This window comes from Phasianus colchicus, chromosome 5 (genome assembly GCF_987193195.1).
Source record: "Phasianus colchicus chromosome 5, bPhaCol1.hap1.1, whole genome shotgun sequence".
In the NCBI taxonomy this organism is placed as follows: Eukaryota; Metazoa; Chordata; class Aves; order Galliformes; family Phasianidae; genus Phasianus; species Phasianus colchicus.
Window position 1 is genome coordinate 29,794,768 of NC_143440.1, and position 24,640 is coordinate 29,819,407.

Genomic DNA, 24,640 nt, shown 5'->3' on the forward strand with positions numbered 1-24,640 from the left:
TAAATGCATCATGATAGAACCACAGAATTACAGAATCAAAGGTGTTAGAAGGGACCTCTGGAGATCATCTAGTCCAAATCCTTACTAAAGAGGGGTTTCTCTACAGCAAGCCTGTGCCCAGGGTCCCTGTGTCATGCCATAACCAGGGATTGCCCAGTTTCTTAGGTGAGTCTGTGTCTAGCACAGGGAGCTCCCTTCCCTTCCTTCCCTCCCGTCATCCCCCAAAACACAATGAGAAGAGCCATGCCAAAGTAGCAGTACAGATATGTTGCAATGGGAGCTAGTCACACATTCTGTACTGGAAAATGTCCTGAGTTTGAAAGGCCAGATATCTACAAGCACCACGCTTATAGTGTTCGCTTATATAAATATAATATATAAACATTGTTTCAACTGCATGTTTACTATTTTTTTTTTAATTATAAAAAAGCAAAGAGAGTGTATTTCTTTCTCCTTCTTTATAGCATCAAAGCAGGACAGCATGCCACTCAGTCATATAAATAAACACTTGCAGATACATACTTGTGTTTAGCTCCTAAACTGACAAACCATTCTACAAACTAACATCAAGCATTTGTAACTAGCATTCAAAAACTGCTCTTTTCTGAGGAGCTGACAAAGGCCATTCACATCTGAAATCCAATGGCTACAAAAGTAGCAAGCAGCCTGGGCTTCAGAGGAAGGAGTCAAGGAAATGCTCTGCTTCTGTCAGAACAAACCCTGCCGTGCTGCTTTCCACCTGCAAGAAGTCCCAGACACGGAGAACAGGAAATAGCTGCTTCCAGCCCGTCCAGATCCTGAAGATTTGGGAATGTAGATGTCACCAGCAGGCCTTGAAAGGCTGCCATTACCCAGCGCTTATATCAGCAGTTCTGGTCGTAGTCCTCGTGCACTGGTAGCTCTCCCTGGCAGCGCTGGGGCAGTGCAGCACACCATGCACAGCACACCTGCATTAAGTGGTACTAGTGATATCTTCCATGGCCTTGACAAACACCTTCCCACATCTGGTATCTAGAGGCTGAAGTAAGTATCTGGAACTTTAAACAAAATGCTTTCAAGTGAGATCAAAAATGGTAATGAAGTTGTATTGTATCTCAGTCTTTCTCTTTTAACCTCCTGCTTTCCCATGAAAAGCATTTCGGAACCCATGGAATTAAGAGTACAACTTATACAGCAAAATGCATTCCTGAATAGGGCCATAGGCTAATCCAGGTGCTGAGAGTGCCACGTGGCAGCACCCTGAGGGCTGAATTGTCCTATGTCTCAGCATGGCTACCTTACCAAGATAGGGCACAGAGCTGGGGGCATTTCAGTATCTCCGTGAGTTGAAGGAGCAACAGCTCACATATCGCTATTTTTCTCTAGAGCTGCAGGCAGAGAATCTCCTAGAGAAAAAAAAAAGATGAGGTTTTGAACCTCCTTTCCTTCTCAGAGAAGGTTTGGGCAGTATACACTGGGTGAGCGGACAACTTCTGCATTGCCACCTATAGTAAAGAACTCATTGTGCAAGGGCAGCTTTGTCTTTAAAGAAGTGGTGGGTTGGACACCAACAAACCCATGCCTCCCTTGGACTTACTTCCAGACAGCACTTCTTCCTCCAGCACCGGTGTCAGACGTCTGGGGCTGCGAGCAGACACATTAGGGGCGTGAGGGAAGGCAGGCATGAGAGGTGGCCATTTGCCACCACTCCTCATGTCTCCCCAGCTCCGTGAGTCTACTTGTGCAGTGGGTGCCAAAGCAGCTGGGTGAGGTGTCACAGTGGGAATGACTTCTGACTGAGTAGGGATGCACCAGGGAAGAATTGCCTTCTACAGGGGGAGGCGGTAGCTGCAGACACACAGGAAGGAAGTGGAAGAGAACAGTTTCCTTGTCTGGTGGTTCAGCTGCAGTTTGCAAGCAAAAAGCCTGAAGCAAAAAGTGCAGGTCCCCCTGAATTCAGGGTATAGTGCACATATTCAGGCCCAGCAAAAAATAAAACAGAAATCTGTTTGCTTTCAGTTCACATCTTGGTGGTGGTTCATTTTTTATTCACAGTAGTGAAAGGGAAGGCATTCCTGTGAATGAAGAAATCCCCCTTCTTTCGGTGCAGCTTACAAAAAGTCAGTAGCAGAGCAACACTACTGACCGCAGGAGAACTTCTGCCACCAGCTTCCCAATTCTTCAGAAGCTTGAGTCCTTCAGCCATTTTTTACCTTCTTTAGTCACAGGACTAGTCAAGCAAAAGGTCGATTCGATTATTCTGCTTTAATTAGAAAATGCACTCAGACCAAAGGCATAATTATACCTGGTACATATGTACACATTTCTCTCAATTAGAATGCCAAGATCAAAATGTGGTCTAGTCCTGCTTTGAAACAACTGTTTCCCTCTGGCAAGATCACTGCAATGTGCACAGACATCATCACAACAGTGCTTGAACTGGTCCGTGTGCCGAGGATGCAGAACTGTATTTTACCATGTACATGTGCACCCCTTAGGATGGACAGAATGAGGGATAAGCAATACAAGGGAGTCAAAAGTAGAACCCCGGGGTACTTGGAGCCCAAAACCCACCACTCCCATTCCCCACCCTCCTCAAAAAGCAGCATAGGGCCCCTCTCTCTCTTCTTGCTGCAGAGTTAGGACGAGGTGGATAAATCACAAGTTTTTTTATTGCTGGTGAACTCAAAACAGGCAACTTTAATCTACCAAGGAAGATACACATACAAACAAATGGTTAGGCCTTGTGCGTTGTTGGTTTTTTTTGTTTTTTTTTTTCTTTCCTTCATAATGTAAGTGTCTCTATCACTTCAGTCCAGCTCCTGAGCTCATGCTGAGCTGCCACCAAGTCCCCGGTAATGTGCTCTGGGCACTTCTCCTGTAAGATGTTGTAAGAAGCATCACATGTATTAAAAAGAGAGATTTTGCAGAAGAGACAAAGCCACATTGCTTAGCAAGAAGTCTAGCTAACCCTGCTGTGTTAGGTACATGGTATTAAAGCATACCCTGCGATAACATTTGTTGTCCAGGGAATTATTTGAAATTATTTAATAATTTGTTGGGTCCCTTCCTGTTTCTGGTGTGCAAACTGCAAGTAAAGTGCACTTCTGGGTTTAAGTTACAGGTCTCTAAGGATGCAATATCTAGGTGGTACACATCAGACATCGCTGGAAAGCAAACCAGAGTAGTGGTTACAATAGCATGGGCAATAGGGATAATAGAATGAGATATCGTATGCTGCTGGGAAACCCCTCCATAGCCTGAGCACCTAAATATTACATCATTGTGCATGAACTGTGCCATTTGGTGGAAGCTTCTGCAGTCACAACACATGGCTGCATACCAAGTTAACTCTGTGAACTCTTCCTCCCTTAGTCCCACCTGCAGATGGTATGAAGTCACCAAATGATGCTGCTAGCTCCTTTTAACACTTTTAAGAGTTTTGTAGCAGCTAAGGAGAAAGCAAAGATCCTAGGAATGCTTCTATGAAACTGAGGGTTTCAGATGGTGTGGGAGATAAGAGACAGCATCACACCACAGCCATGCTGTGCTGCGAGAGAACAGCCTGGCTCTGGGTACTGCATGACCCTGACAGAACTAGGGCCAAAGCGGGGACATCACAGAATCATAGAATGGCTTAGGTTGAAAGGGACCTTATAGATCATCTAATTCCTACACCCTGCCACGGGCAGGGCTGCCACCCACCATATGGGGCTGCCCAGGGCCCATCTAGCCTGGCCTCGAATGCCTCCAGATATGGGATGAGCTCTTATCTACACTTTGCAGATCTTGTTCTAATTCAGCACAGCTCATCTCTTTTTGCCCCCCTGCACTACATGAGGTGACTGTTTTGCCCGGGTCTGCACATATGAGACCATCAGGACTGACAAACAACATACTGCTTCTCTGGTTTTATAATACTGGCATCACAGCAAGGAAAAAATAAATACATCTACTCAGTGTTTGCTCTCTTTTAATTTAATTATCTATAAAATGGAAACCCTAAATACCCACCTAAATGTTCAGAGTGCTTTGAGAGACACTGTGTACCCTCGGGCAGATGTGATTAACATCTTGACACCATTGATTTGTGTCCATTGCCAGCAATGGATGTCATGTGAGAAGGGGAAAGGAGAGGAATAAAATAATTGCACTCCGTGCAACACAGAAAGGATTAACACTGGCTTTCTAAGGGCAGAACCAGACAATAATTTCCTTCACAGGGCTAGAAGTGCTTCTTCCCTTGGGAGTGGATTCCCCAGGACAAGGAGCAGGTTCACAGCTGAGCTCTACCTCAGACAGAGGAGCAGCAGAAAAATAACCTGGCTACTTACAATGCAAGAGTGGAAACCCACAACCACACAAACACGTGTGTTTCAAGCCAAATTCATCCCTGCTGCAGCTCTGCTGATTACAGTATAGGAACACTCAAAATTAATCTGTCCTATGAGACAAACCTGCCTGGTAAAGCTGTCATGAGCACAATATTTCTGACAACAGGAAATTCTACTTTTATGGCTAACCCTGACAGCCAAGGTTTACCAAAACATATCATTTAACCTATGGTTGCCACTATCAGGCACCTTTCCTGTTCTACAACTTTTCCCAGACTCCACAAGTGTTCCCAAGAGGTTAAATTTCAAACTACCCCCATGCAAGAAGCTCCAAAATGGAGCCACAGCACTCCCTAAAGCTCTCTACTGCTTCTCTCAAACTAGAACTCAAAACCTTGCTCAAACTGTGAAGAAGAGCTCTTCAGGGAGAATTGTGTTTGGTTTTGGAAGTAATGTGTCTCCCTATATCAGACAGCATGGCATATCTCTTGCTGCCTACACTTATTCTCATGGGAAAGGTTTGCTGTGGTTATTTAGAATAGAATTTGGGAAGGAAGAGCAAATCCTCTTGAAACACTGAGGAGACCACTGGGCTGCCAGTGCTGATGGAGGGTGACCTAGAGGACTGAATGCTGGGTACCACTTCAGCCACACGAAAATTTTGACCTTTGGTCAAGTACAATGAGTTGCAGCCAGATTAAGTCATCAACATCACCAGAAACAGAGGGATCCCTGGGAAAGAAGGCAGAAGACTCTTGTGGCATGTGCAGTCTCTACAAAGTTTGCATGGTTGGGATGAGAGCTGGAATCTGCAGCAGCCCTTCAGACAAGTTCTGCTTTGGGGGGACAAAGGAGATGGGAAGACTTACATATTTATTGTGCCTTTTGCCAAGACTCAGATTGCACAGATTATGGTAAAATTCACTCAGCAAAAAAGGCTTTTCCTTAAAACAAACGAACAAACAACAACAACAACAACAACAACAAAAAAACAGAAAGAAAGAAAAAAAGAGAAAAAATCTATTATCAGGACTGAGATTTCAAAAAGTACAAGATTTGTATAAATTCAGCAAGATGTCCAGCACCAGATTATATTGTGGTGCGAAAAAAGAACCTCAGGGTTGGCCAGTGGGACCTCATGAGGGGAACACCATCTACCTCTCCAGCAGACTGCCAGCCTTAGGTTCTTCTCCATAGCAGACAGATTTTCCTTGTTCCTGCAGCATTTCAGGTCCCACAGGAGGTATTGGTTGCAAGCAAGCACCTGAATATTGCCTAATGGAGTAAGCCGATCGCTGACTTTGCTGGCGTGTCCATGACCATCCTCCAATGATTATATTTTTCCTTTTTGAATGCTTTCCACCTTAGCATTTTTTCCCTCCTTCTTTCTCCACACAAAAGTGTAAGCAAAAGGACTGCTTTCATCTGTAATAAGTTAAAATCAGAAACGGCCTAACTAACAAGTAACTGATATTGGTCCTTGGAACCCAAAGAGTAAAATCCTTAGAAAATCTATTGGTTCCATTTTTTTTCTGGTATATCCCATGCACACCCCCATTAGAAAAATGGGGTTTATGAATCTTATCATACAGCAAGGAGCAGTACCTCAAAGCCAGAGCTAACAGCCTGTAGTAGAGGTCTGGGCTCTCTCAGATTGCTAAGGGTGGCTCCAAGTCATGGTTCAATCCGTCTTCACGTGGCCATTGGCCAAGGCAACGGGAACAGTAGGAGCCCCTGGCTCAGCAGTCTCATCAAATCTCAAGCGCAGGGTGTTCCTGATCACCAGCTGTTCCATGATGAAAGAAGCACAAAACCATGGGATGGCATACTCCAGGGTGATCAGGCCCATGAAGTCAAAATCAAACTGGGAATAGTCCCATGGGCAGGCATTGAACTGGCGTAGGATGAGGCCAGTGGTGAACTCCCAGAGATACGTCCAGAGGGTGTAAATAAAGCAGCGCACTAAAATGTGACACTTGTCTTTGAGATACAGATACATCTTCTCCACAATGAGGATGGAGGTGCCATAGATGAAGAGTGCCCACACACTGGTAACACCTGGGAACTTCCAGTTGAAGTTGACCACAAACTCCCAGGCAGCTGTGAACATGACCTCACAGAAATAGCCATGAATGGCATAGAGGTACCATCGGGAGAAGGCGGTCAGAGGTTCTGCCGCAGCCATCCTTCTGCACGCACCCTGGTAGGCACTCTGAAACAAAGACAGAGAGAGGAGTCAATGAGGAATTCAAGTCCTTACCACCTAGACTGCAACACACACAGATCTTTAACATCCACAGAGGGAAAATTCTAATAAGAAAAGTGCATTTAAAATTGTATCATTTTTACTACAGCAAATTTAAGCCCTGGGGAAAGGTGGCACCTTATCAGGCTCTGAGTCTCAGAATGCATCTGGACTACTCTGACTGAAGACGGGGATGTAGCTGGTATTGCACTCATAGCGAAGAGGGAACTGAAAGTTTCAAGGACTTTGCCAGGAGTGAGGCTACTAAAGAACTTACTGGATGCAATCATTAGCAGAAAAATACAGGCTTCTCAGAAGGAGCACACATCATCTTTTTGCTCCTTTCAAGAAACAGTACTGTCCTTTGCTTTTATTTCTACATCTAAAATGAAGATTAGCTGAGCACAGCATTGAAAATCTGAGTCTTTTTGATCTGTCTCCTTCAGTCTCCATACCCAGAAAGTTTCCTGCAGTGAAAGACTGAGATTTGATGGAGCTACAGAAAGGAAACCAGAAGAGAAAGTCTCAGAGGTTTTACACTTTCCCCATATACACCTTGCATCCATTCAGCTGAACTGTTATTTCTTCTTAATTCTTTCAGTTAGAGAATTCTGGCATCCTATCTAGGATTTAGAGAATCATCTCTTATGCTATCGAACTGCCCAGTACCAAGTCAAAAAGGACAAGAGAGCCATTGAAATCCATACAGATTTGGCTTCAGGACAGCAAAGCACAAAGAATGAGAATAAAAAGAACAGCTGAGCATAGAGAGAGGTGGTTAGTCATGATAAATAGGAAATGAGAACAAACTCTATTTGTCTCTACAGGAAGAAACTTGGTGAAGAGATTTCTGAGAGGGCATAATTTGCTTATTGCTGAGCATTTTAAACACAGTTGGTTTTCACGCTTCTTTGTAGAGATTCACAAGGTCCTAAGCATTGCTTTACCACACTATATTCACCGGCATAAGCTGATTAGGTATAGTTTCACTGAAGAGAGACCTATGCTACAGGGTGAATTTGACATCTTCTGAAATTTAAAAAACTTCTTCTTTCAAGCTGAGTTTCTCGACTCTTCATTGGGCATTATTTAATTCACTTGTCAACCCCATGGTACAGTGTGCTAAGTAAGGACTAGACTATGTCCGGTGTGCTATTCCAAGTGGATTGTTCCTGCCCTGCTTTGTAATCACTGCCTCTCTGGACAAAATAGTAACATGCAGTGCGACTAAAACTGTCAGGAAATCATCAGGAAAATGAAAGTAGAATAATGAAAATGGAGAACAGAGAAGAGAATATTAACTGAAAAAGTACCTATGGGAGGAGAGATGAACTGTGGTATGTTTCTTAGCAATGAAAACCAATGGGGAATATTGAAAGTGGAAAGGACAGAACTGTATCCATAAATTCACTCCTCTCTTAAGTAGTCATCTATAAACAACCATAGTCTTGTCAGCTCACGTGATGTGGATGAACAAAAACTCTTTTCCTAACAGCACAATCTGTTTCACATATGGTACTGAACTATCATCAAATGCTACAGATATGGGTCAATACCACATTTTGAACTTGTGGGTGAAAGACTTTGCAAAGTATCAATTCTTGACACTGAAATTTTTGGTTAATAGCTGAACTGAAACCAGGACTAAGACAATTTCTACAGTACAAACAAAACCATTTATAACTACCACTGATGTACTATGAATTCCAAGCCTTTCATTGTAACTGCAAGAAGTAAAGCGTCAAAGTGTCTCACCACTTCCCTTCAACTGTCAGGTGCCAAGTCAGCACAAGCTTGATGAGAACTACTTGCTCTTGATGTCCTTGAAGGACAATCCTCACAGACTGCCTGCTGATGAAAAGCACCTGTAGACAGGGCAGATGCTGAACTGGGGCAGCCCAAATGTAATTTGGTTCCATTGTGCTAGGCAATAAGTCCTTCAGTCAATGCAGCTCCTCCTGTACGACATTCAATTCAAGGTAACACCAAAGTACACGTTAAAAAATGCAACAGAATGGACAATGCCAAGAGTGAATACAAGAAGCTACATCCTTGTACAAGTTGCGGATTGCACAGCGTCATGGTGACAAGTTGCTTGAGCAATTACAAAAGTAATTTGTAATTTGTCTCCCAGCCATACCAAAGTGGCTCATGCTTGGCAGATTATACAGAGAAAGACAGTCTTAAAAGGGAAATGAGGGAAAACAGTGCTGTCTTACTGGATAGCAGTTAATGCCCAAGGAACCATGTTCAAAGTAATTGCAGGCTGTTAGTGGCAGAAGCATCCAGACAGAGGGCCAAGACCGTAACTGATGCAAATTTATGAAAAGCTTGAAATAGATAATTGATCTTGGTGATACAAGACTTTTAATGGAGTGACAGTAATACAAATTAAAAAACTCTGAGTACATGATAGTTGTTCAGTCCCGTGAGAAAAACAAATGGCATTCATCAGCGAGGTAGCTCTAGTGGGATGAGCAGCAGGTTCCAGAAAACAAGAAACACAGCTGCCATCCATGCAATTGTCTCAGCAGAGCAAGTCATGGAGATTGCACATTGACAGCAGCTCAACATGATGGAAGTATCCTCCACCAGAAAATTATATTTCAAGCAGCTAGAGAAATGGTTCACTCAAAATGCAATGTTATTAATAAAGTCTGAGCAAAAACATTACAGAAGCACTGTGTTTTTCTCGAGTAGGACCTTCTTTTCCAACTTGATGATAGAATTACAAGAAAAATGGGAAGTCTATGGAAACCTTATAGGAACATGCCTTAGAGGAACATGCTGCCTGTGCAGGTAACATAGAGGCCAAGAGCTCTTCTGCCTACAACAAGGAAGGACAGATCAAGCAGGGGAAGACTGTGAAGGGCTGTGATTCTCTACAGGGACCTGGTTGAGAAGATTAGGGCAGAAATCTGGTTTAGGGCTATAAGAAAAGAATATTGTGACAGCACTAAGATGATATTTCCACACTTCAGTATATCAACTCCAAATGGGATATGCATCATTCCTTAGGGTGAGCAAGATGCAGATAAACCTGATGCATGAGGCCACATAAGCAGAAAGGATGTAAATATCAGTGCAAGACCCTTTGTGCGAGAGGAAGACTTCCATCCTCCCTTACAGTTGCCCATCTTTTCCCCCTTTCTCCAAATGAGACAACTGTGAGTGGACAACTCTGAAACAGTGGCACCTGCCACTCCCTTATTATAAACCCTTCTGCTTATGATATGCTCCTTCTTACCAAGTGGTATTTACATAAAAGTAACTGTTCTTAATGAATTTATCAATGATTTTCACTAGGACATCTTTGAAGATACTATGCTATTCATTAAGGCTGGGAGAATCAAACAAAGCCTTTTTGCTTTAATGAAGAGTACTCTTTACCTAAAGAGTAGGTCAACAAGAATACGTTGATAAAAAGCAACGCACATTTTAGGGGCAATACCTTTTTAAATGCATATCTCTTCCTCTCATTTTTTTCTGTCCCTCTGAGTAAGCACCAAATCAGAATGCCTGTGCAACCAGGGACAACATCAATGTGCTGCAACTGTATCTATCTTCAATGTTTTTGTATAAATCTCACACAGATCATTAGGAGTAAAGATTTACAGAACACTAGTGCTGGATTTGGCCCCAAGACATTAGTTCATTAGTGTTTAAAGATTTATGCAGCAAAGTCTCAGCAGTACTTATGCACTGAAGTCATAAGTCTGAGGAGATAGTCATCCTTCAGGTAACTGAGAGCCTCAATTAACTGCATCCCAGAAAATAGAATTTTAGCTCTTCTGAAGTGTGGAACAGTTCCAGCAAATCGATTAATCAAACCTCATAATGAGTGCTAAGAGAGAGCTACAGACACATGTGTCTTGACAGAGCTGATGGCCCTTCCTTACTCTTAGCACTTTCAGGATGGATCTGGAGCTCTGGGATTTTGGTCACTTCTGAATATATTGATCTGTTTTTGTTCCTTCTCTCTCTCTCTCTGGACTCCAACTCCATTGGGATATATGTTGTCTCCACTCTTCTGAGGTCTGGCAAGGAAGAAAGACAATTTTCTGTTTTTTTTCCCTCATTTTTTGTTTCTAGCTTCTCCTTACAAGGTACATCATCTTCTGGTTCCTTCACCCAGTGTATTCTATACCTGCTGGCAGCCTCTGATCCCTGCCTATCTTTCAAATCTGTTCCAACGAGAACTGGGATTCAGTAAAAAGGAATGACGACAAAAGAAGATTAAATGAATCCAATTACCAGACTAAGCCAAAGGGATGGGGAAGTGTAGCTGTTACCAGTAATGCCTATGTGGGATGCCCAGAAGGCACCATTTCATAATGAGGAGAAAGATGGGGGTTTCTTTGTAGGGAGCTTTTCAAGGAACAAATAGAAAACAAGAAGGCATTACTAGTTTAAAGATTTTTCTGACAAATGTGATCTCTTGAATGGTAAAGAAACTCAGGAAGCTGAGACTTGCCATGCCCTGCACCAGGCATTGCCTCGTGTTACTGGAATGGACCTTTCCCACAGCAACCACCCTAACCTGAGAGCAAGCTAAGGCAGCAGCTCTTCACTTCCAGTGATCAAGTGGAACGCTTCCTATGTTCCAGACAAAAAGGTCCTTGAGAGTCAAGCAAGTAGCATGCTCACAAGGCCAATTTGTGAAAAATGGCTGAGATCACACTCAACATCTAGAATTATTATAACTGAGTCTGTCCAAATCTTTCGGGCAAAATCATGTCCCTATCTAGCTAGAACACTGCCCACCTGACACCCTTCCATGTGAAAAAGCTTCCCTGAGTCCTCAGGGCATGCACTGGCACTACAGGAAAATGTCCACCAAAGCCCCAGCACACAGAAGACTTGGAAGCCAGGGCACAGCTGTAGGAGTGGACAGAGCATTTATCAGCCTGCAGAGGTTTTTTAGTCTTAATAGTAGCCCAAGTTTACTTTGTTCTCTGCAGTGAGGGCAGAACTGAGTTCCAGAAATGATTTTTCCAAAGCTGCTGCAAGTTTACAGTCCGTAACTTCAGGACTGAGCATTGGTAGCTCCTGGTGGGCAGCTGTCAGCTCACTGCTTGGGGCCAGGGACATGCACTTCTAATGGTGTGCTCACACAGTAGCAATCAAAATTCACGGCTGTTTTTGAAAGCTTGGACTTAACATGTTGCATTAGCTGACTGAAGCAAATCTGACATTCAGAGAACATAACGCACATCATGGCTTACAAGGAAAAGCAACCAAAACAGAGTGATGAATGGAGAGAGAATATATCCTAAGAACATGCTGAGAATTTACAGCCACAGCCAATATCATTTCCTTTGCCACTAAAGAGCCAGCAAACACAAAGGAGAAAAAAACATTAAGGTCAAGGCGTATTGCCTAACTTACATGATTTCTTAAGGAAATCTAAGGCAGCTCTTCTTTTAGAGTTTTCTTTTTCTTCTTAGTAAATGCCCCTCTCGTCTTCTTTCCAAAGCAAAATGAAAAGCATACACACCAGTCCACTCCTGATGAACAACCTCACAATAATAAATTGATTTAGACAACTCAGAGATCAATACCAGTCCTAACAAACAAGCACTTAGCCCAGCTCTTCAGAACATTCTTCACTTACAAGCCAGAATCAGTATGCAGTGGAAGAAAGCCAGGTTTGGCAATTAGAACATCAAGAAATTCAAACTCACTTCGCATTGAAAATGAAGCTTGGCAGAAAAGAATCTTGTGATCAAGGCACCGAAGTAAAAGTATGTAAAATCCTTGCCTGCTAATACCGTGAGATAATCCAAGTCACCTAAAACTGTGAAGAGAAACTGTGTGTGTAAAAAGACCAAAAAAACTCCAAACATTAGAACTACTGGCAGATCCGAGGCAGTGTCTCCTGGTTTGCTGCAGGAAAAACTAAATGCAGCATTTCAGAAGTCTGGTACTTCTTTCACTGCAGAAGAGAGCAGCCTCAAAAAATTCTTACTACATACACAGCTGCAAAAAACTATTTCATTCTCCTTATATTACTCTTCTCCAGCACACAAACCTTTATAAATCCCTACTATTCAAGTGATGGTAGTGGGTAACTGGGCAGCGTAAGCACTCACAGTAAGCAGCTGTGGCCACTCCTCACCTGAGAGGAACAGCATCTGCTGCAAACCATGAAGACATGCAGCATCCGGGCTTATGCTGAGATAGATTCAAGCCTCACAGGCAGAAAGTGCTGCATGAGATAGATGAAATAGAAGAGAGAACGTTTTCAAGCACCTGCAGAAATGGGATCTTAGACTGTCATCAAAAGGGGAAAGAGAGAAGAAAACTTCTTGAAGTCTGTTGATTGCAACAGAAAAATTAGCAGTGAGTTTTATCCTCTACTGTTCAGGTTTAGCTCAGTTCAGAAAGAGCTGCAAGCAGCCTGTAAGTGCTATCACTGAGGATATTTGTCTTCACAGACTACTCAAATTTCTCTGTCCTTAATAAGAAATTGAAAAAAAACCAAAGTCTTAGGTTCTAGGGCCAAATTCCTACACAGCAGACATACCCCCTGCTGCATTGAGTAGTTGCCATTTACATCTTTGCAAAAAGAATGCTTACATTTTCAGCGCTGTTATTTCCTCAAAGTATCAGGAAGCTTGTTATCTTCAGGTTGGATATTAGGAAAAATTTCTTCTGAGAAAGAGTGGTTGGGCACTGGCACAGGCTGCCCAGGGAGATGGTGGAGACACCATCACTGCAGATGTTCAGGAACCAGGTGGACATGGCACTGAGGGACATGGTTAGTGGGCATGGTGGGGGTGGGATGATGGTTGGACTAGATGACCTCAGTGGCCTTTTCCAACCTTAATGATTCTATGATTCTTTCTATCTGGGTTACAACTACATACATACCATCTTCACTTCTTACACACTCTTGCCATTTTTTTCTTTTGTAACAATGAAGAAACAGATTTGTCACAAACTTCAAATTCACTGGTTCATATTTCTTCTCAGATCAAAATCATCCATCTGATTATGTGCTTTGTGCCTCAAGAAGGTGGCACCTTCCCACTGGAAAATCTAACTGAAATCATCAACCTTCCAAGAAGTGGTAGGCCAAGCACTCACAGCCTTTTTCAAATAAAAGAGTAACTCAACATTTGTGCTTCATGTGGAACTGGCCATCTGCTTTTTCCTGCTATTCAGAGAAACCTCTTACCTCTTTAGGTATCAGTTTCTTAACTCAGCATTGGCCCTTACTGCCTCAGCCTACATTTACCTCCTTTTCAAGTCACTCACCTCATGAAGGCACAGTCCCAGAAATGTTTCCCAGTACCATTCTTCCAGGCAGAAATGTGTGCTCCCAGCTGCAGCTTCACAAACTCCAGCTTGTGAGCCAGGGAGCTGGGTCAGAAGGATGCCCTGCCTCTCTTCCATCTGCAGCTGACCTCACCTTGGTTCTTTTCCAGTTCTTTTTGAGCTTCTTACTGCCTCACTCCCAAATCACAGACCTGAACTGTTCTCTCATGCTCTAATTGGAACTGAACCACAAATATCTTGATTTGTTTTAATTAAAGCAAATCAACCCACTATGCTTACACAATTTTTAAATCTACCTACAAATGTACAGATATATAAAAATGCTAGATTCAGGATTCTTGCCTGCAGCCTGCCAACCACATATCACAGCTCCACAGGGAATGCCCAGTTCCATCCTTTGCACATCCCGTATGAAAGCAGATACATTTAATGTTAGATCTACATCTTTCTTTCAGATTTCCTTTTTTGACTGCAGCATGCCCAGATGACCGTGCTTTATTGAATGGTCTTCCTGATAAAACCAGTGAACGGATTCAACACTCTGATGCAGTTCAGCATTCTGAAAAATAGCCTATATTTATTAGTCAACATCAGTATAAGCCTTTGGGTTCTTGAAATAAGACAGATGACACGTTTATAAGAAGTATGTGCACAGGGATGCTTTCAACACTGCTGTATGACAAGTCCAGGAATTAATCATTCATAGATTTCATTATCTGAGTGGCCCAAATCATCAAATAATGCAATACCTTTGCTTTGAAGATCTGGCAATTTGTGGCTGTGATGTGTGCTGAAAGCCTACTCGTATTCGTCCCTTATCCCGGTTCTGATGTACACATTTAGTCTTCAGAAGAATTCTAAACCATGTCTACTGAATAGTACCTAACAAACATTTTCCTTGGAACTACTTGAAATTAACTATGTCATGTAAATACTGCTTACTTGATAAACATCTGAGAAAGGAATTAAGCCTCCACCTTAGTAAAGCCTCTACCTTACAACAGAAAATCCTTAAGAACTACTAACTCTAATCCTAAACTCAGCAAGGAGGTAAAAATAATACTCACCTCTTCACTCCTATCGGTTGCCAATTCACACAGAAAATATCTTCCTCTCTCAGCTGGAGAAAGATGGCACAGACACAAAAGGTCAACACACAAAGGGAGATTTGGATTTGAGTTCATACACACAGCTGCCACAATAAAAAGGCAGAACAATTTTCTTGCTTCAAACTGCTACCATATTTGTGTTGTCTCCTTTAAGACCAAGGAGTCAAAGCATAGAAAGGGAGAGAAAACTGGTGAGAAGTTGTGGATGCCTCATCCCTGGAAGTGTTCAAGACCAGATTGGATGGGGCTCTGGGCAAACTGATCTAGTGCCCAATCTAGTGGTTGGCAACCCTGCCCAGAGGGGAAAGGTTGGAAATAGATGATCTTTAAGGTCTCCCACAACGTAAGCCATTCAGTGATTCAGTGAAATAACATGGGAAAAAAACTTCATAAGAACTTTGCATTGAGAATCTGTCTGAAAAGAAGACAGTTGGAAAGACTCAGGACAATTTTAGAATTGAAGGAAACGAGGAAGAGTGCACACACAGAAAAAAAATTTTCAAGTGTATTATAAGCAGAGTCCTTGCAGGGGCCAGATTTTGGGAAAGTGAAATCACTTGTTCCATAACCACTAACCTCACCTACACAGACAATAATGAAGATCCATAGCTCTTCACAGCTGCTACAGTGATGAGATAAAATCTGCATACATGTTTCACCCTACTTCTGACTACCAACCTCAAGTCAACAGACTCCAGAACAGTTTCCCTTGCTGTTAGACACTGTTTCAGAAAAGTTCTGCTCTGCTCTGCAGGCGGGAGATTATTCTGTGCTTCTCTAGTTCAGCATTCCCTTCTGTCTGAAGAAGCTGCTGTATGCAGGAAGAACAGAAAATGACCAAGTATAGCCAGACTGTGTGCACTGACCTGCTTTGGCCTTATGAAACAGAGAAGTCAATTGTTTAAATCCCATCTCCACTAACCTGGCGCTGCAGTGGGGCATGGCTATCATTTGTCTAATGCCCAGCAGAAAGATCAGCAGCAGGAGGGGGCTTTTGTCATAATCTCCTGCAGCCTCAGCCCTGGGATAGCAGCACACATCACAACTGAAATTGCCAAATGCCAGATCCTGCCTTGCATCTGCCTGTCCCAGATGCCAATACTAAGGATGAAATGGAAGAAAGGAGGGAAAAAACACCTTTCTAGAGTAGAAGTTTGTTAAGACAGATGAGTTCCTTGCATCCCAGCTTGTGTCAGAATACTTCACCCCCCCTAGTATTTCCATCACAGGAAATGATGGACCAGGTATCAGTAAATTCAAGTAACAAAGGCCTGTACAAACACACACAGACAAACAGTCTGTACCTAAAACAACATGTCAAACCACATCATCTTTCTTAATTCCCTGCTGCTGCAGGAAGTCTGAGATTTAAAAACTAGAATCCTATTTATTTTGCTATTTGGGCTTCAAAAATAAGATGTTCCAAGACACAAAGCTCTTACGTTTTCTTATATTTCAAATGATTGACAAAGCTTTTTCATAATCCAACCACAGGCACTAATTAGCCAGGAACCTTGGCCATGTCAGAAGAGAGACCAGACACCAGTTGACTCTGTATTCATTTACTTGCCTCTCATATTGATGTATAACAGATAAAGCTCACATTCTCAGTCTCAGAATTTCTAAACAGTCCAGTCACTACCTTTCACTAATACCGAACTGCACTCACAAAAACACTTTGATGGGCATACAGGGCCCTCCAGAACACACAGGAACATGAGTATGGAGGATCAATTGGCAGCCAGTGTCTGCCTGGTATTCAGCTCTGCAATGCACGTGGCTAGTCTTCACTGCTGGGCTCCACAGGCAAGATGCTTGATGCTTGTGCCAGAGAGGATCAGACCTACTGCAGACCCAGCCATATTTTCAGTAACTTTTTGATCTTATTACTTTGATCAGATCAGAGACAGAAACCTGACACAACAAATAGCTCCAAGCCCAAACACAGCCTGAGTACCTGAATTTTACTGTTCACCCCTGCTCTAGCACCTCACCAGCATCAGCTGCTGTCAAACATATTACCACTCCTTAGGAAACCCTATTGCTCTTGATCTTTGAAGGAAAAGGAGTTCTGAGTAGAAAATACCTCACCCAGTTCCCAAGAGTAGAATCCTGAAAGTTTCACGAAGCCTAATGACCAAATCCTGTGATGTACAGGATGCTGTCAGCTGCAAGATGAGAAAAGATGCTCCCTACCAGGCTGCACTCCACAGAGATATTTACATTCCACTCATATGTGTAAGAGGAAGTGGTCAGATCACTGCTTCCCACCCACAGAGTTCAATTCTTTCTTAATACCTCCCATAACCAGTTTCTCTCAATGACCAAGCTGTCCCTTAATTTCTGTGACATTGCCAGAGGAAGCTTATTGTGCTCTGCACCTGGTAGGAAGGACTTAGTTTCCCCCTGGGGCCTGGGGAGCACACCCAGAAAAGAAAAACACCATGGCCACATCACAGTGCAGCAGGAGGGCAAAATGGAGGCAAACTGCCCCTCCGGAGGCCCATGGTGTGGTCCCTACCTTGTCACTGAACAGCAATTCACCTGACTTCATTTTATTCTGCTGTAACCTAATGCTTCATCCAGCTACTGTGTAATTGTCCCTTTGTGTTCAGACAGAATGGCCTTGGCCAGAGATGACAGAAGCATCCTGCCCAGCTGGCAACCCATCACTGGCTCCATAGCAGAGCAAGGCTTTTCCAGAGCCAGACTATTTTCTGTTTGGGACTTTCTGTTCAGCTCTTTGTTTGGAGTGCCCCTAACACCTGACTTATGTTTTCAGCTTTTATTTTGCAATTTCCTGAAGATAAAAGATAAAGACATACTCTAAAAAAAAAAAAAACAAAAAAAACCCACATGTTATTTAGGAGACACAGTTGTTAGTTTAGCAGTGAGGAGTTGACCTCTCCTTTGTGCAGGCACAGGGCTCTCAGTTAATATTAACTGAAAAGAACCTTTAATAGGGGCCTGTTCCTTAAAATTCAGGCTCCAGTCACCTGCTTTACACCATTGCTATAACAGAACATAATTCTGACAAATTATTTGCATGACAATTTTACCAGCTTTTGAATTTCATATAAACTTTCCCTCTCACCACATACAGACCAGAATGAACCCAAGAACTTCAGGCACTTCCAGGTACCTTGGCTACAAACTTTGTCTCTGCAGCCTCTCACTAGCAGCCAACTCAAGCTATGATGGCAGCCAGAGGTGGACATACTGGAAACAAAAGTGGAGTCTGCACACTGGTACCATCAGGATACTATTCCTGCACCTTCCCAATACCTCCCTACAGGCACTTGAAGCTTGTAGAATCATCATTTATTTACCCCAGTTAAATACCCAAAGTTAATTAGGATAATGTTTCTTATCAAACAGGAAGATTTTTTTCTTTACCTTATTTTCCTTGGGGCAACAATAGGTACCTCATGCCTCTGGGCAAAGGGACAGCTCTCCTCTGTGTGTTGGGAATGATCTTGTGATAAGAATAATACAGAATTCTTCAGTGTAATCCTGCTCACATCAGCCACCAAAAACATAAGAAAGAAAAAAAAAAAAACCTCTCCAAAACAAAAAGCATACCTAAATTCCTTTAAAATCATCTTTAACATGTGTTCAACAAACAGAGCATCAGATGATCCAAAGCAAATGGGACCAGAGCAGCAGCATATGTTGTCTCTGCTTATGTAAAATGCTTAAGAGCTGTCATTTCAATCACACATCTGCTGTTGGCAGCCCTGGGGCACACACTGGTCACCCTGTCCATTCCTCTCAAGAGGTACTTATACCCAGCAGTGTGCCAGGACATCTATGTCAGTCAGCAGGTATCTGAGCATACACTGTTGGTAGGATGAGTAAGAATTTAAGTTCTTATCACCTATCATGGCTAAATCAGACTGAATGTGCTTCCATTATATGACTAGTGTCAGTCCATACAACAATAGACCTGTCACACTGCACTCGTGACAACCGGTGCTAGTGCCACGACTTTGCACAGCAGCATCTAGTGAGGCAGTGTTTAGAATGGCTATCAAGGCACTTTTCAAGTGTGCTCCTTGTGCTTAAACCTGTTCTAACTTAGAACCTATCCTGCACCTAACCAGCTTGCTTCACTTGTTTCTCAGAGTTCCCATAGCTGTAACAATATACAAAGTTAACTTACACATTGCATATGTAAAAGCAACTGTTAAACAAGTGCATGTGTAGCACAGAACAGAGTACATCTGTACCTGAAAGCACTTTAGAATTGGAGGGTGACTTCTAAAACCTTACGCTGACAACAGTTTTCTGAGCTATTTCTCACTTTAGGCCTTAGATCACTCCCAGTCATCTGAATTTAGACACTGCCAGCACATTATAACATACAAAGTTCTACACTGCAGCCACAACACTGGCAGAACCTCCCTTCATTCTGTGACAGGCTCTGCGATGATCAGCATACAGGCACAGGGAGCTCCTGCTGCTGCCAGGACGTGTCCCCTTTCAAAAGACTACTGTTCCCCTCCTGACAGAGCTATGGCACACAAAGGACTCCGGGAGTCTGACTGAGAGCATAGGAGAAATCAAGTGGCAGAGGTGTTAGAAGGCTGGGATGAAGCCTCAGGAATTGGACTACACATTCAGAGAACGCTGCAAAGACGTGATGCTGCATGAAGGCTCAGCACTTACAAATCAGGAGATACTGGAGATCTACCCCAACGTCTCTCATTCTGGAGGTACAGCTAAATCTGGAATACCGTAGCTCTTCCAGATCAATTCTAAGAGCCATTGAGATTTCTACAATGAAGGATGGGGAAAGAAAAAAAGTTAGATAAGTGAGTAGCACCCAGGTCTCAAATGGAGAAGTAAAATGATATTCCTAAGTCACTGCCAAAGTGAACACATGGATTGGTTGTCTTAAAGCTGTGCTGCCTTACAAAACAACGTGCAAACTGATGCAAGCCCAAAAATGCAGTGGCTACAAGAGAGACATGAGTGGCTAAATAGTACAGCACAGTAACAAAGGACTCATGAAACCTCTGTTTTGCTGAGGTTCACAGTGCTCTGAGATACAGCTGTGGATTTATCACCCCACCTTCCTGTGCCTCTGGCTGCCACAAGAACTGCACTTAGCTACAGATAGGTTTGGCAGGTTGCACAGTTGGTTACTGATACTGCCAAAAGCCATCCAGCAACCAGTGGAAGACGGAGAGCAACTGCAATCAGCCACTTGCAGCAGCACTGGATCCAGATAGAGTCAGAAAGTCTGCAGGACTGGGAGGCTCCAGCATCACCCTCGGCTACTCAGTCATCTGTGTCACATGGATGCTGGAGTTCACCAAGGCATTTTTTTATTCCAGGGTGCCTGGAGGTGCATCTCTGAGTGGATTCACACATTCATATTTAACAGCGTGTTCAATAAGCTTCTTCTCTTCTGTACAGCACTTAAGAGTGAGTAATTAAAGGAAATTTTACTGTAGTAGAGCTTCTCATTAGCAACCTAATTAGCCTTCTGAAAATAATTAACATTCCTTTCTATAAAGAGAACAGATGACCCATTACATCCATTAGACAAGCAAAACAAATGCCCAAGGTAAGTGACTTTTTTCAGAGGAAGAGCTTGAGAAGCATCCAGCAATGCCATTAAAAGAGGAAGCAAAGGAGGCACAGATGCCTGTGACTCATGAAGACTACGCTGTGCTTGTGGGTATGCAGGATTGGTGTGTGTCTAGTTGTCAGATGTGTACATCTAGCATTTGCACACAGATATGTTCTTTTATCTGCCTCTATGACCTGCTGATAATCCATCAGCTGAGATGCTGAAAAATGTGGCACCCCATCTTTTTTTTTTTTGAATGCTTTCAAATTCAGCCACTTAAGCTCATAACCATCTCTCTCCAAATGCAAAAAAAAAAAAAAAATCCCCAAAAGGTCTTTTTTTTTTTTTTTCAATAGCACTTCAAAAATTCCCAAATAAACCACAGTTTAATGTCACATGCAGTTCATTTCCACAGCCTACAGCAACAGCTGAAGTGATGGTTAGGAGCAACATGAAGTACCTTCCCCCCAGCTGCAGAGGGTGGTGCTCTGATCAGTTGGTATGTTGAAAGAGTTTGGAACATGTTTCTCAATCAGTACCTGTTTGAAATTGGTGTGGGTGAACAGAGCGACAGCTATCAGTGTTATGGAATGTGTGCGTGTAGAGATGAGAAGAAAACTGAGGATACAAGTCAGCATATCATAGACTGGTACAGCAAGAACTGTGGTATTATGACAGTACTGTCACGTGTGTTGACTCAGCACAGAACAACAGATAAAGGAGAAACAAGCCATGACAAAAATCAAGCTTCCCAACATCCACATATTCCTGGCCATGCAGTTGCATTTTTCCCATTTCTGTGTTCATACATTTACATTCCCCTGGCAGAAGAGTTGAATACTCATAGCCTTTAAGTGTGATTACAGTGAGGCAAAGCTCAGCATGCAAAAGCTTCCACAGTTACATCACTATGGAAACCACACATCCACCTCCTGCTCTGTTTGTCTGCTTCCTTATCTGATTTAAAACAAAAAAAACAAAAAAAACAAAAAAACAAAAAAAAAAAAACTATTTTTTCCAATCTCCACACTTCTATCCAGATCACAGGAAGACAAACACTTTTTACCTGCCTCAGGAAGAATACTTTCTTCCTTCAGAGCCACTCTGTGAAAGGCCCCACCTCTCCACCTAGCTGGGCAGACTTCCACCAGAACACTTACTCCACTTCTTTCAAAAAGCACTCTCCAAACCCAGGCTGGGATTTCAGTTCTGTTTCCCACCTACGACTTCCCTCAGCTTCTGGACTAGGACAGCCTCAGAGGCGAGTGACTTTTAGGGCAAATTCAGTGAGAAGGCTTAAATTGAAAGCTGAAAACTGTTCTGGATGTTCTGTTCTGGAGCTATAGTGTCTTTCCTAGATTGAAATATCCGGTTTCTTTCCTCAATGCTCATTTTTGTGGAAGAACATTCAAATTGCTCTAAAATCAAGGTAGATGACTTTACTAGGCAGCTGCAAACACAAGGGCTGAACTGTTGCCAAAGAAGCCCATTACTTCTGCAGAAGTTGCTGGTTAAAGGTAACTTTTTCCATGCTAACAGTCTAAATCTCTCAGCAAAAGCCTGACAGCCAAGAGCAAATCTGGAAGACACAAAAGAAAAATGGGGGACAATACTTAGAAGTGTGAAATAAGGTGTGCATTCTGCAGCCCAGGTATGTGAAATGGCTGACAGAATCTTCATACTAGCATGTCAGAGAGGGTAAATTCTCCCTTGTGTCTAAGTATGTGCATTTTGTGGTGAGGAATAGCCTTTGAAAAAATCTTCAGCAAGCTCTTTCCGACCTCCCAGCTCATCTGTCCCATGAGCTCACAGCAGTTCAGAATTTAGCCTTTGTAGTTTCTTAACTCCTTGGCACTTCTCAGCTTCAGCTGCCAACAAGTTTTCCAATCATGGAGCAAATGCCCACTAGTAAATGAGTTGAGAAAAGCTATATATTTTACAGCACGTAAGCACCCTCTTCTATGCTAAGGTACTCTGTAATGAAAGAAAAGTCCAGCTGTGCTCAGAGGACTTTTGGCAGATGACAGTCTGGCTTCTCAGTAGGACATAGATAGAAACAACCTAACATAGCATAAATTCTCTTTAAAAACAAGGCGCAGCCACTCTAAAGGTGCTGCCCCCTACCAGCTTTCACAAAAGGGAGCAGTCAGTGCCTCCTTGATCCTAACTCATTTCCCTCCCACAGACATTCCAGGCTGCTATCACTAGACACATCCCAGTTCCATTGGTGTTATGGGAGTTCCTACCAACAGCCCACAGAATGAGCAAAGGTTACTTCTGTGTCCTCGAGGATGTCACAACAGTGCATATGACAGGTTCTTGGAGAAGGGCAGCCTGAGTGGAAGAGTGATGCAGTCTGCAGGGTCGTGTCCCTGGGCTCTGGGAGCAGATCTGTCTGCATCTCTAGCAGATGGCATTCTGAGCAGCCCAAGTGGATGGCACATACAGGAGGCATTGGAGGAATTAATTATTCATAGTCTTGTTCTGCTGCCAATGGATCTATGTTTTCTTGTGCCCACACAGTGCTCAGTTTTTGTTTTAACAGTAACAGGAGACGTCTGTGCCTCCTTTGATGGCTCCTGAGGGCAGGCGATAAGCGGCATTTGCTCTGCTCACAGCAATAGTACTATAGAGGAGGGCACATGCCAGACACAGCTTTCTCCAGAGGAATCCGTGGCTGCATCACTGACAGAATGTCTGGGTGCACTCCAAGGCTCGGTCCAGCAGCAGCAACCTTCCTAGGAAGCTGCTGACTCTTGCTTTGTCATAACCTGCAGAACTGGCCTGAACCTTGCTGCTCAAGAGATGACATTCTGACCAATTGAGGGCCTGTATACAACTGCACAACCAACAGCAAGGTCACACGCAGAGCCTGGAGCAGTTGTTGTCCCTGCTTACCCACATCGCTAGCCCACTAGTGTTCAGCCCACTGCTTTTATTCAGTAGCTGTCCAGAACTGCTCCCCATTCCCAGAAGAGGGCAGGGATCAAGCAAGGCAACCTGTGAGACTGGGACAGTACCACATGGGATCCCTTGGACACCACCACTAGGAAAGGGCCAAGAGACCCCTGAGACAGAGAGCAGACTATGGTGGAGGTGCTATGTGAATCTGAACATGTAGGTGCTACGCATGGAAAACTCAAAGTGATTTCCCAGTCAGAGAAGAAGTACTGTGCATTACCTACCATGAGGGCCTTAGCCACAATCCAGAAAACAAAACTGTACTGCTGCAAGCTGCACGAGAGCACCTGTACTTTGCCTCCTGCTAGGGCACTGTGCTGCAGAGTACTCTGAGAACGCTGCAGGGTCCAGGGATTGTTGCTGAGGTCCCACAGTGCCTAGCCTGTCTACCAGGATCAATGCAAGTCTTCGCTCAAATATAAAACCTCTCCACTTTGATAGCGTTTTACCCTGTGCAAGTGTAGCAGGCTGCAATAGGTACAGGCAAGAGGAGCCTGTGATCAGCAGAGTAGCACATTGGTGAATCGAGTGCAGAGGTTGCACTGTTCCTCAGGGACAGGAATAGACTCCGCATCATCTGACTCACACCTGTGCAGAGAGCAGCCCCTGCTCCTTACCTACTGCTCTTCTTTAGCTCAGGCAGTGCTCCACTGTCCTGATTGCTGTGACTTCCTCAGACTATCTGTGGGTGAGGTTTTAAAGTGACAATAATGCTGGAATAAGCTCGGCAATATAAATTATGAGCGATCAGAACAGTGTGACATGAAGCAGACAGAAACCAAGGGCAATGCATGCAAACAGCAACCTTACTCATGCTTCCAAAAAACAATTTGCAGGTGGAAATAATTTCACCTCCTGCCCACACTCACCCATTCTACATATCTGCTGTGCTGCAAGCCCACTCCTGCCTTCTACCCCCCAGCCCTACCTGTTGGGAGGGATCCGGCAGCTCTCCCACTTTGGCCAGCTCCCAGTTCACAGCATCCGTGGTGAGGCCAGGCTGTCCCCGCAGGTCCGAGCTGCTTCAGAGAGCTGCTGTCTTCGAGACAGGAGCGTGCAACCAGCAACTAGCGTGGCGACCAGGCAGCCTTTGTAAAGCAAAGCAGCACAGGTTAATGTTAATGCAGCACAATGTGAGAGAGGCTTCCAACAC

The 24,640-nt window shown here is 43.5% G+C and overlaps 1 protein-coding gene across 13 annotated transcripts in view; it reads right to left on the reverse strand.

The window, feature by feature from the left end:
* Positions 1–2,633: 2,633 nt before the first annotated feature.
* The window catches only part of TMEM229B (transmembrane protein 229B), a 40,521-nt gene continuing 18,514 nt past the window's right edge, over positions 2,634–24,640 (reverse strand). For 10 of the 13 annotated variants that reach the window (XM_090141168.1, XM_090141162.1, XM_090141165.1 and 7 more), the window contains 2 exons: positions 24,416–24,575; positions 2,634–6,525 (listed from right to left, as the gene is read on the reverse strand). In XM_090141168.1, the coding sequence (XP_089997294.1) occupies positions 5,995–6,498 (504 nt within the window). In that variant the 5' untranslated portion in view covers positions 6,499–6,525; positions 24,416–24,575 and the 3' untranslated portion in view covers positions 2,634–5,994. Of the gene's footprint in view, positions 6,526–11,946; positions 12,078–14,906; positions 14,960–19,616; positions 19,725–24,415; positions 24,576–24,640 lie in introns of those variants that run through there. The other 3 variants (XM_090141157.1, XM_090141169.1, XM_090141158.1) reach the window with 3 other exon arrangements.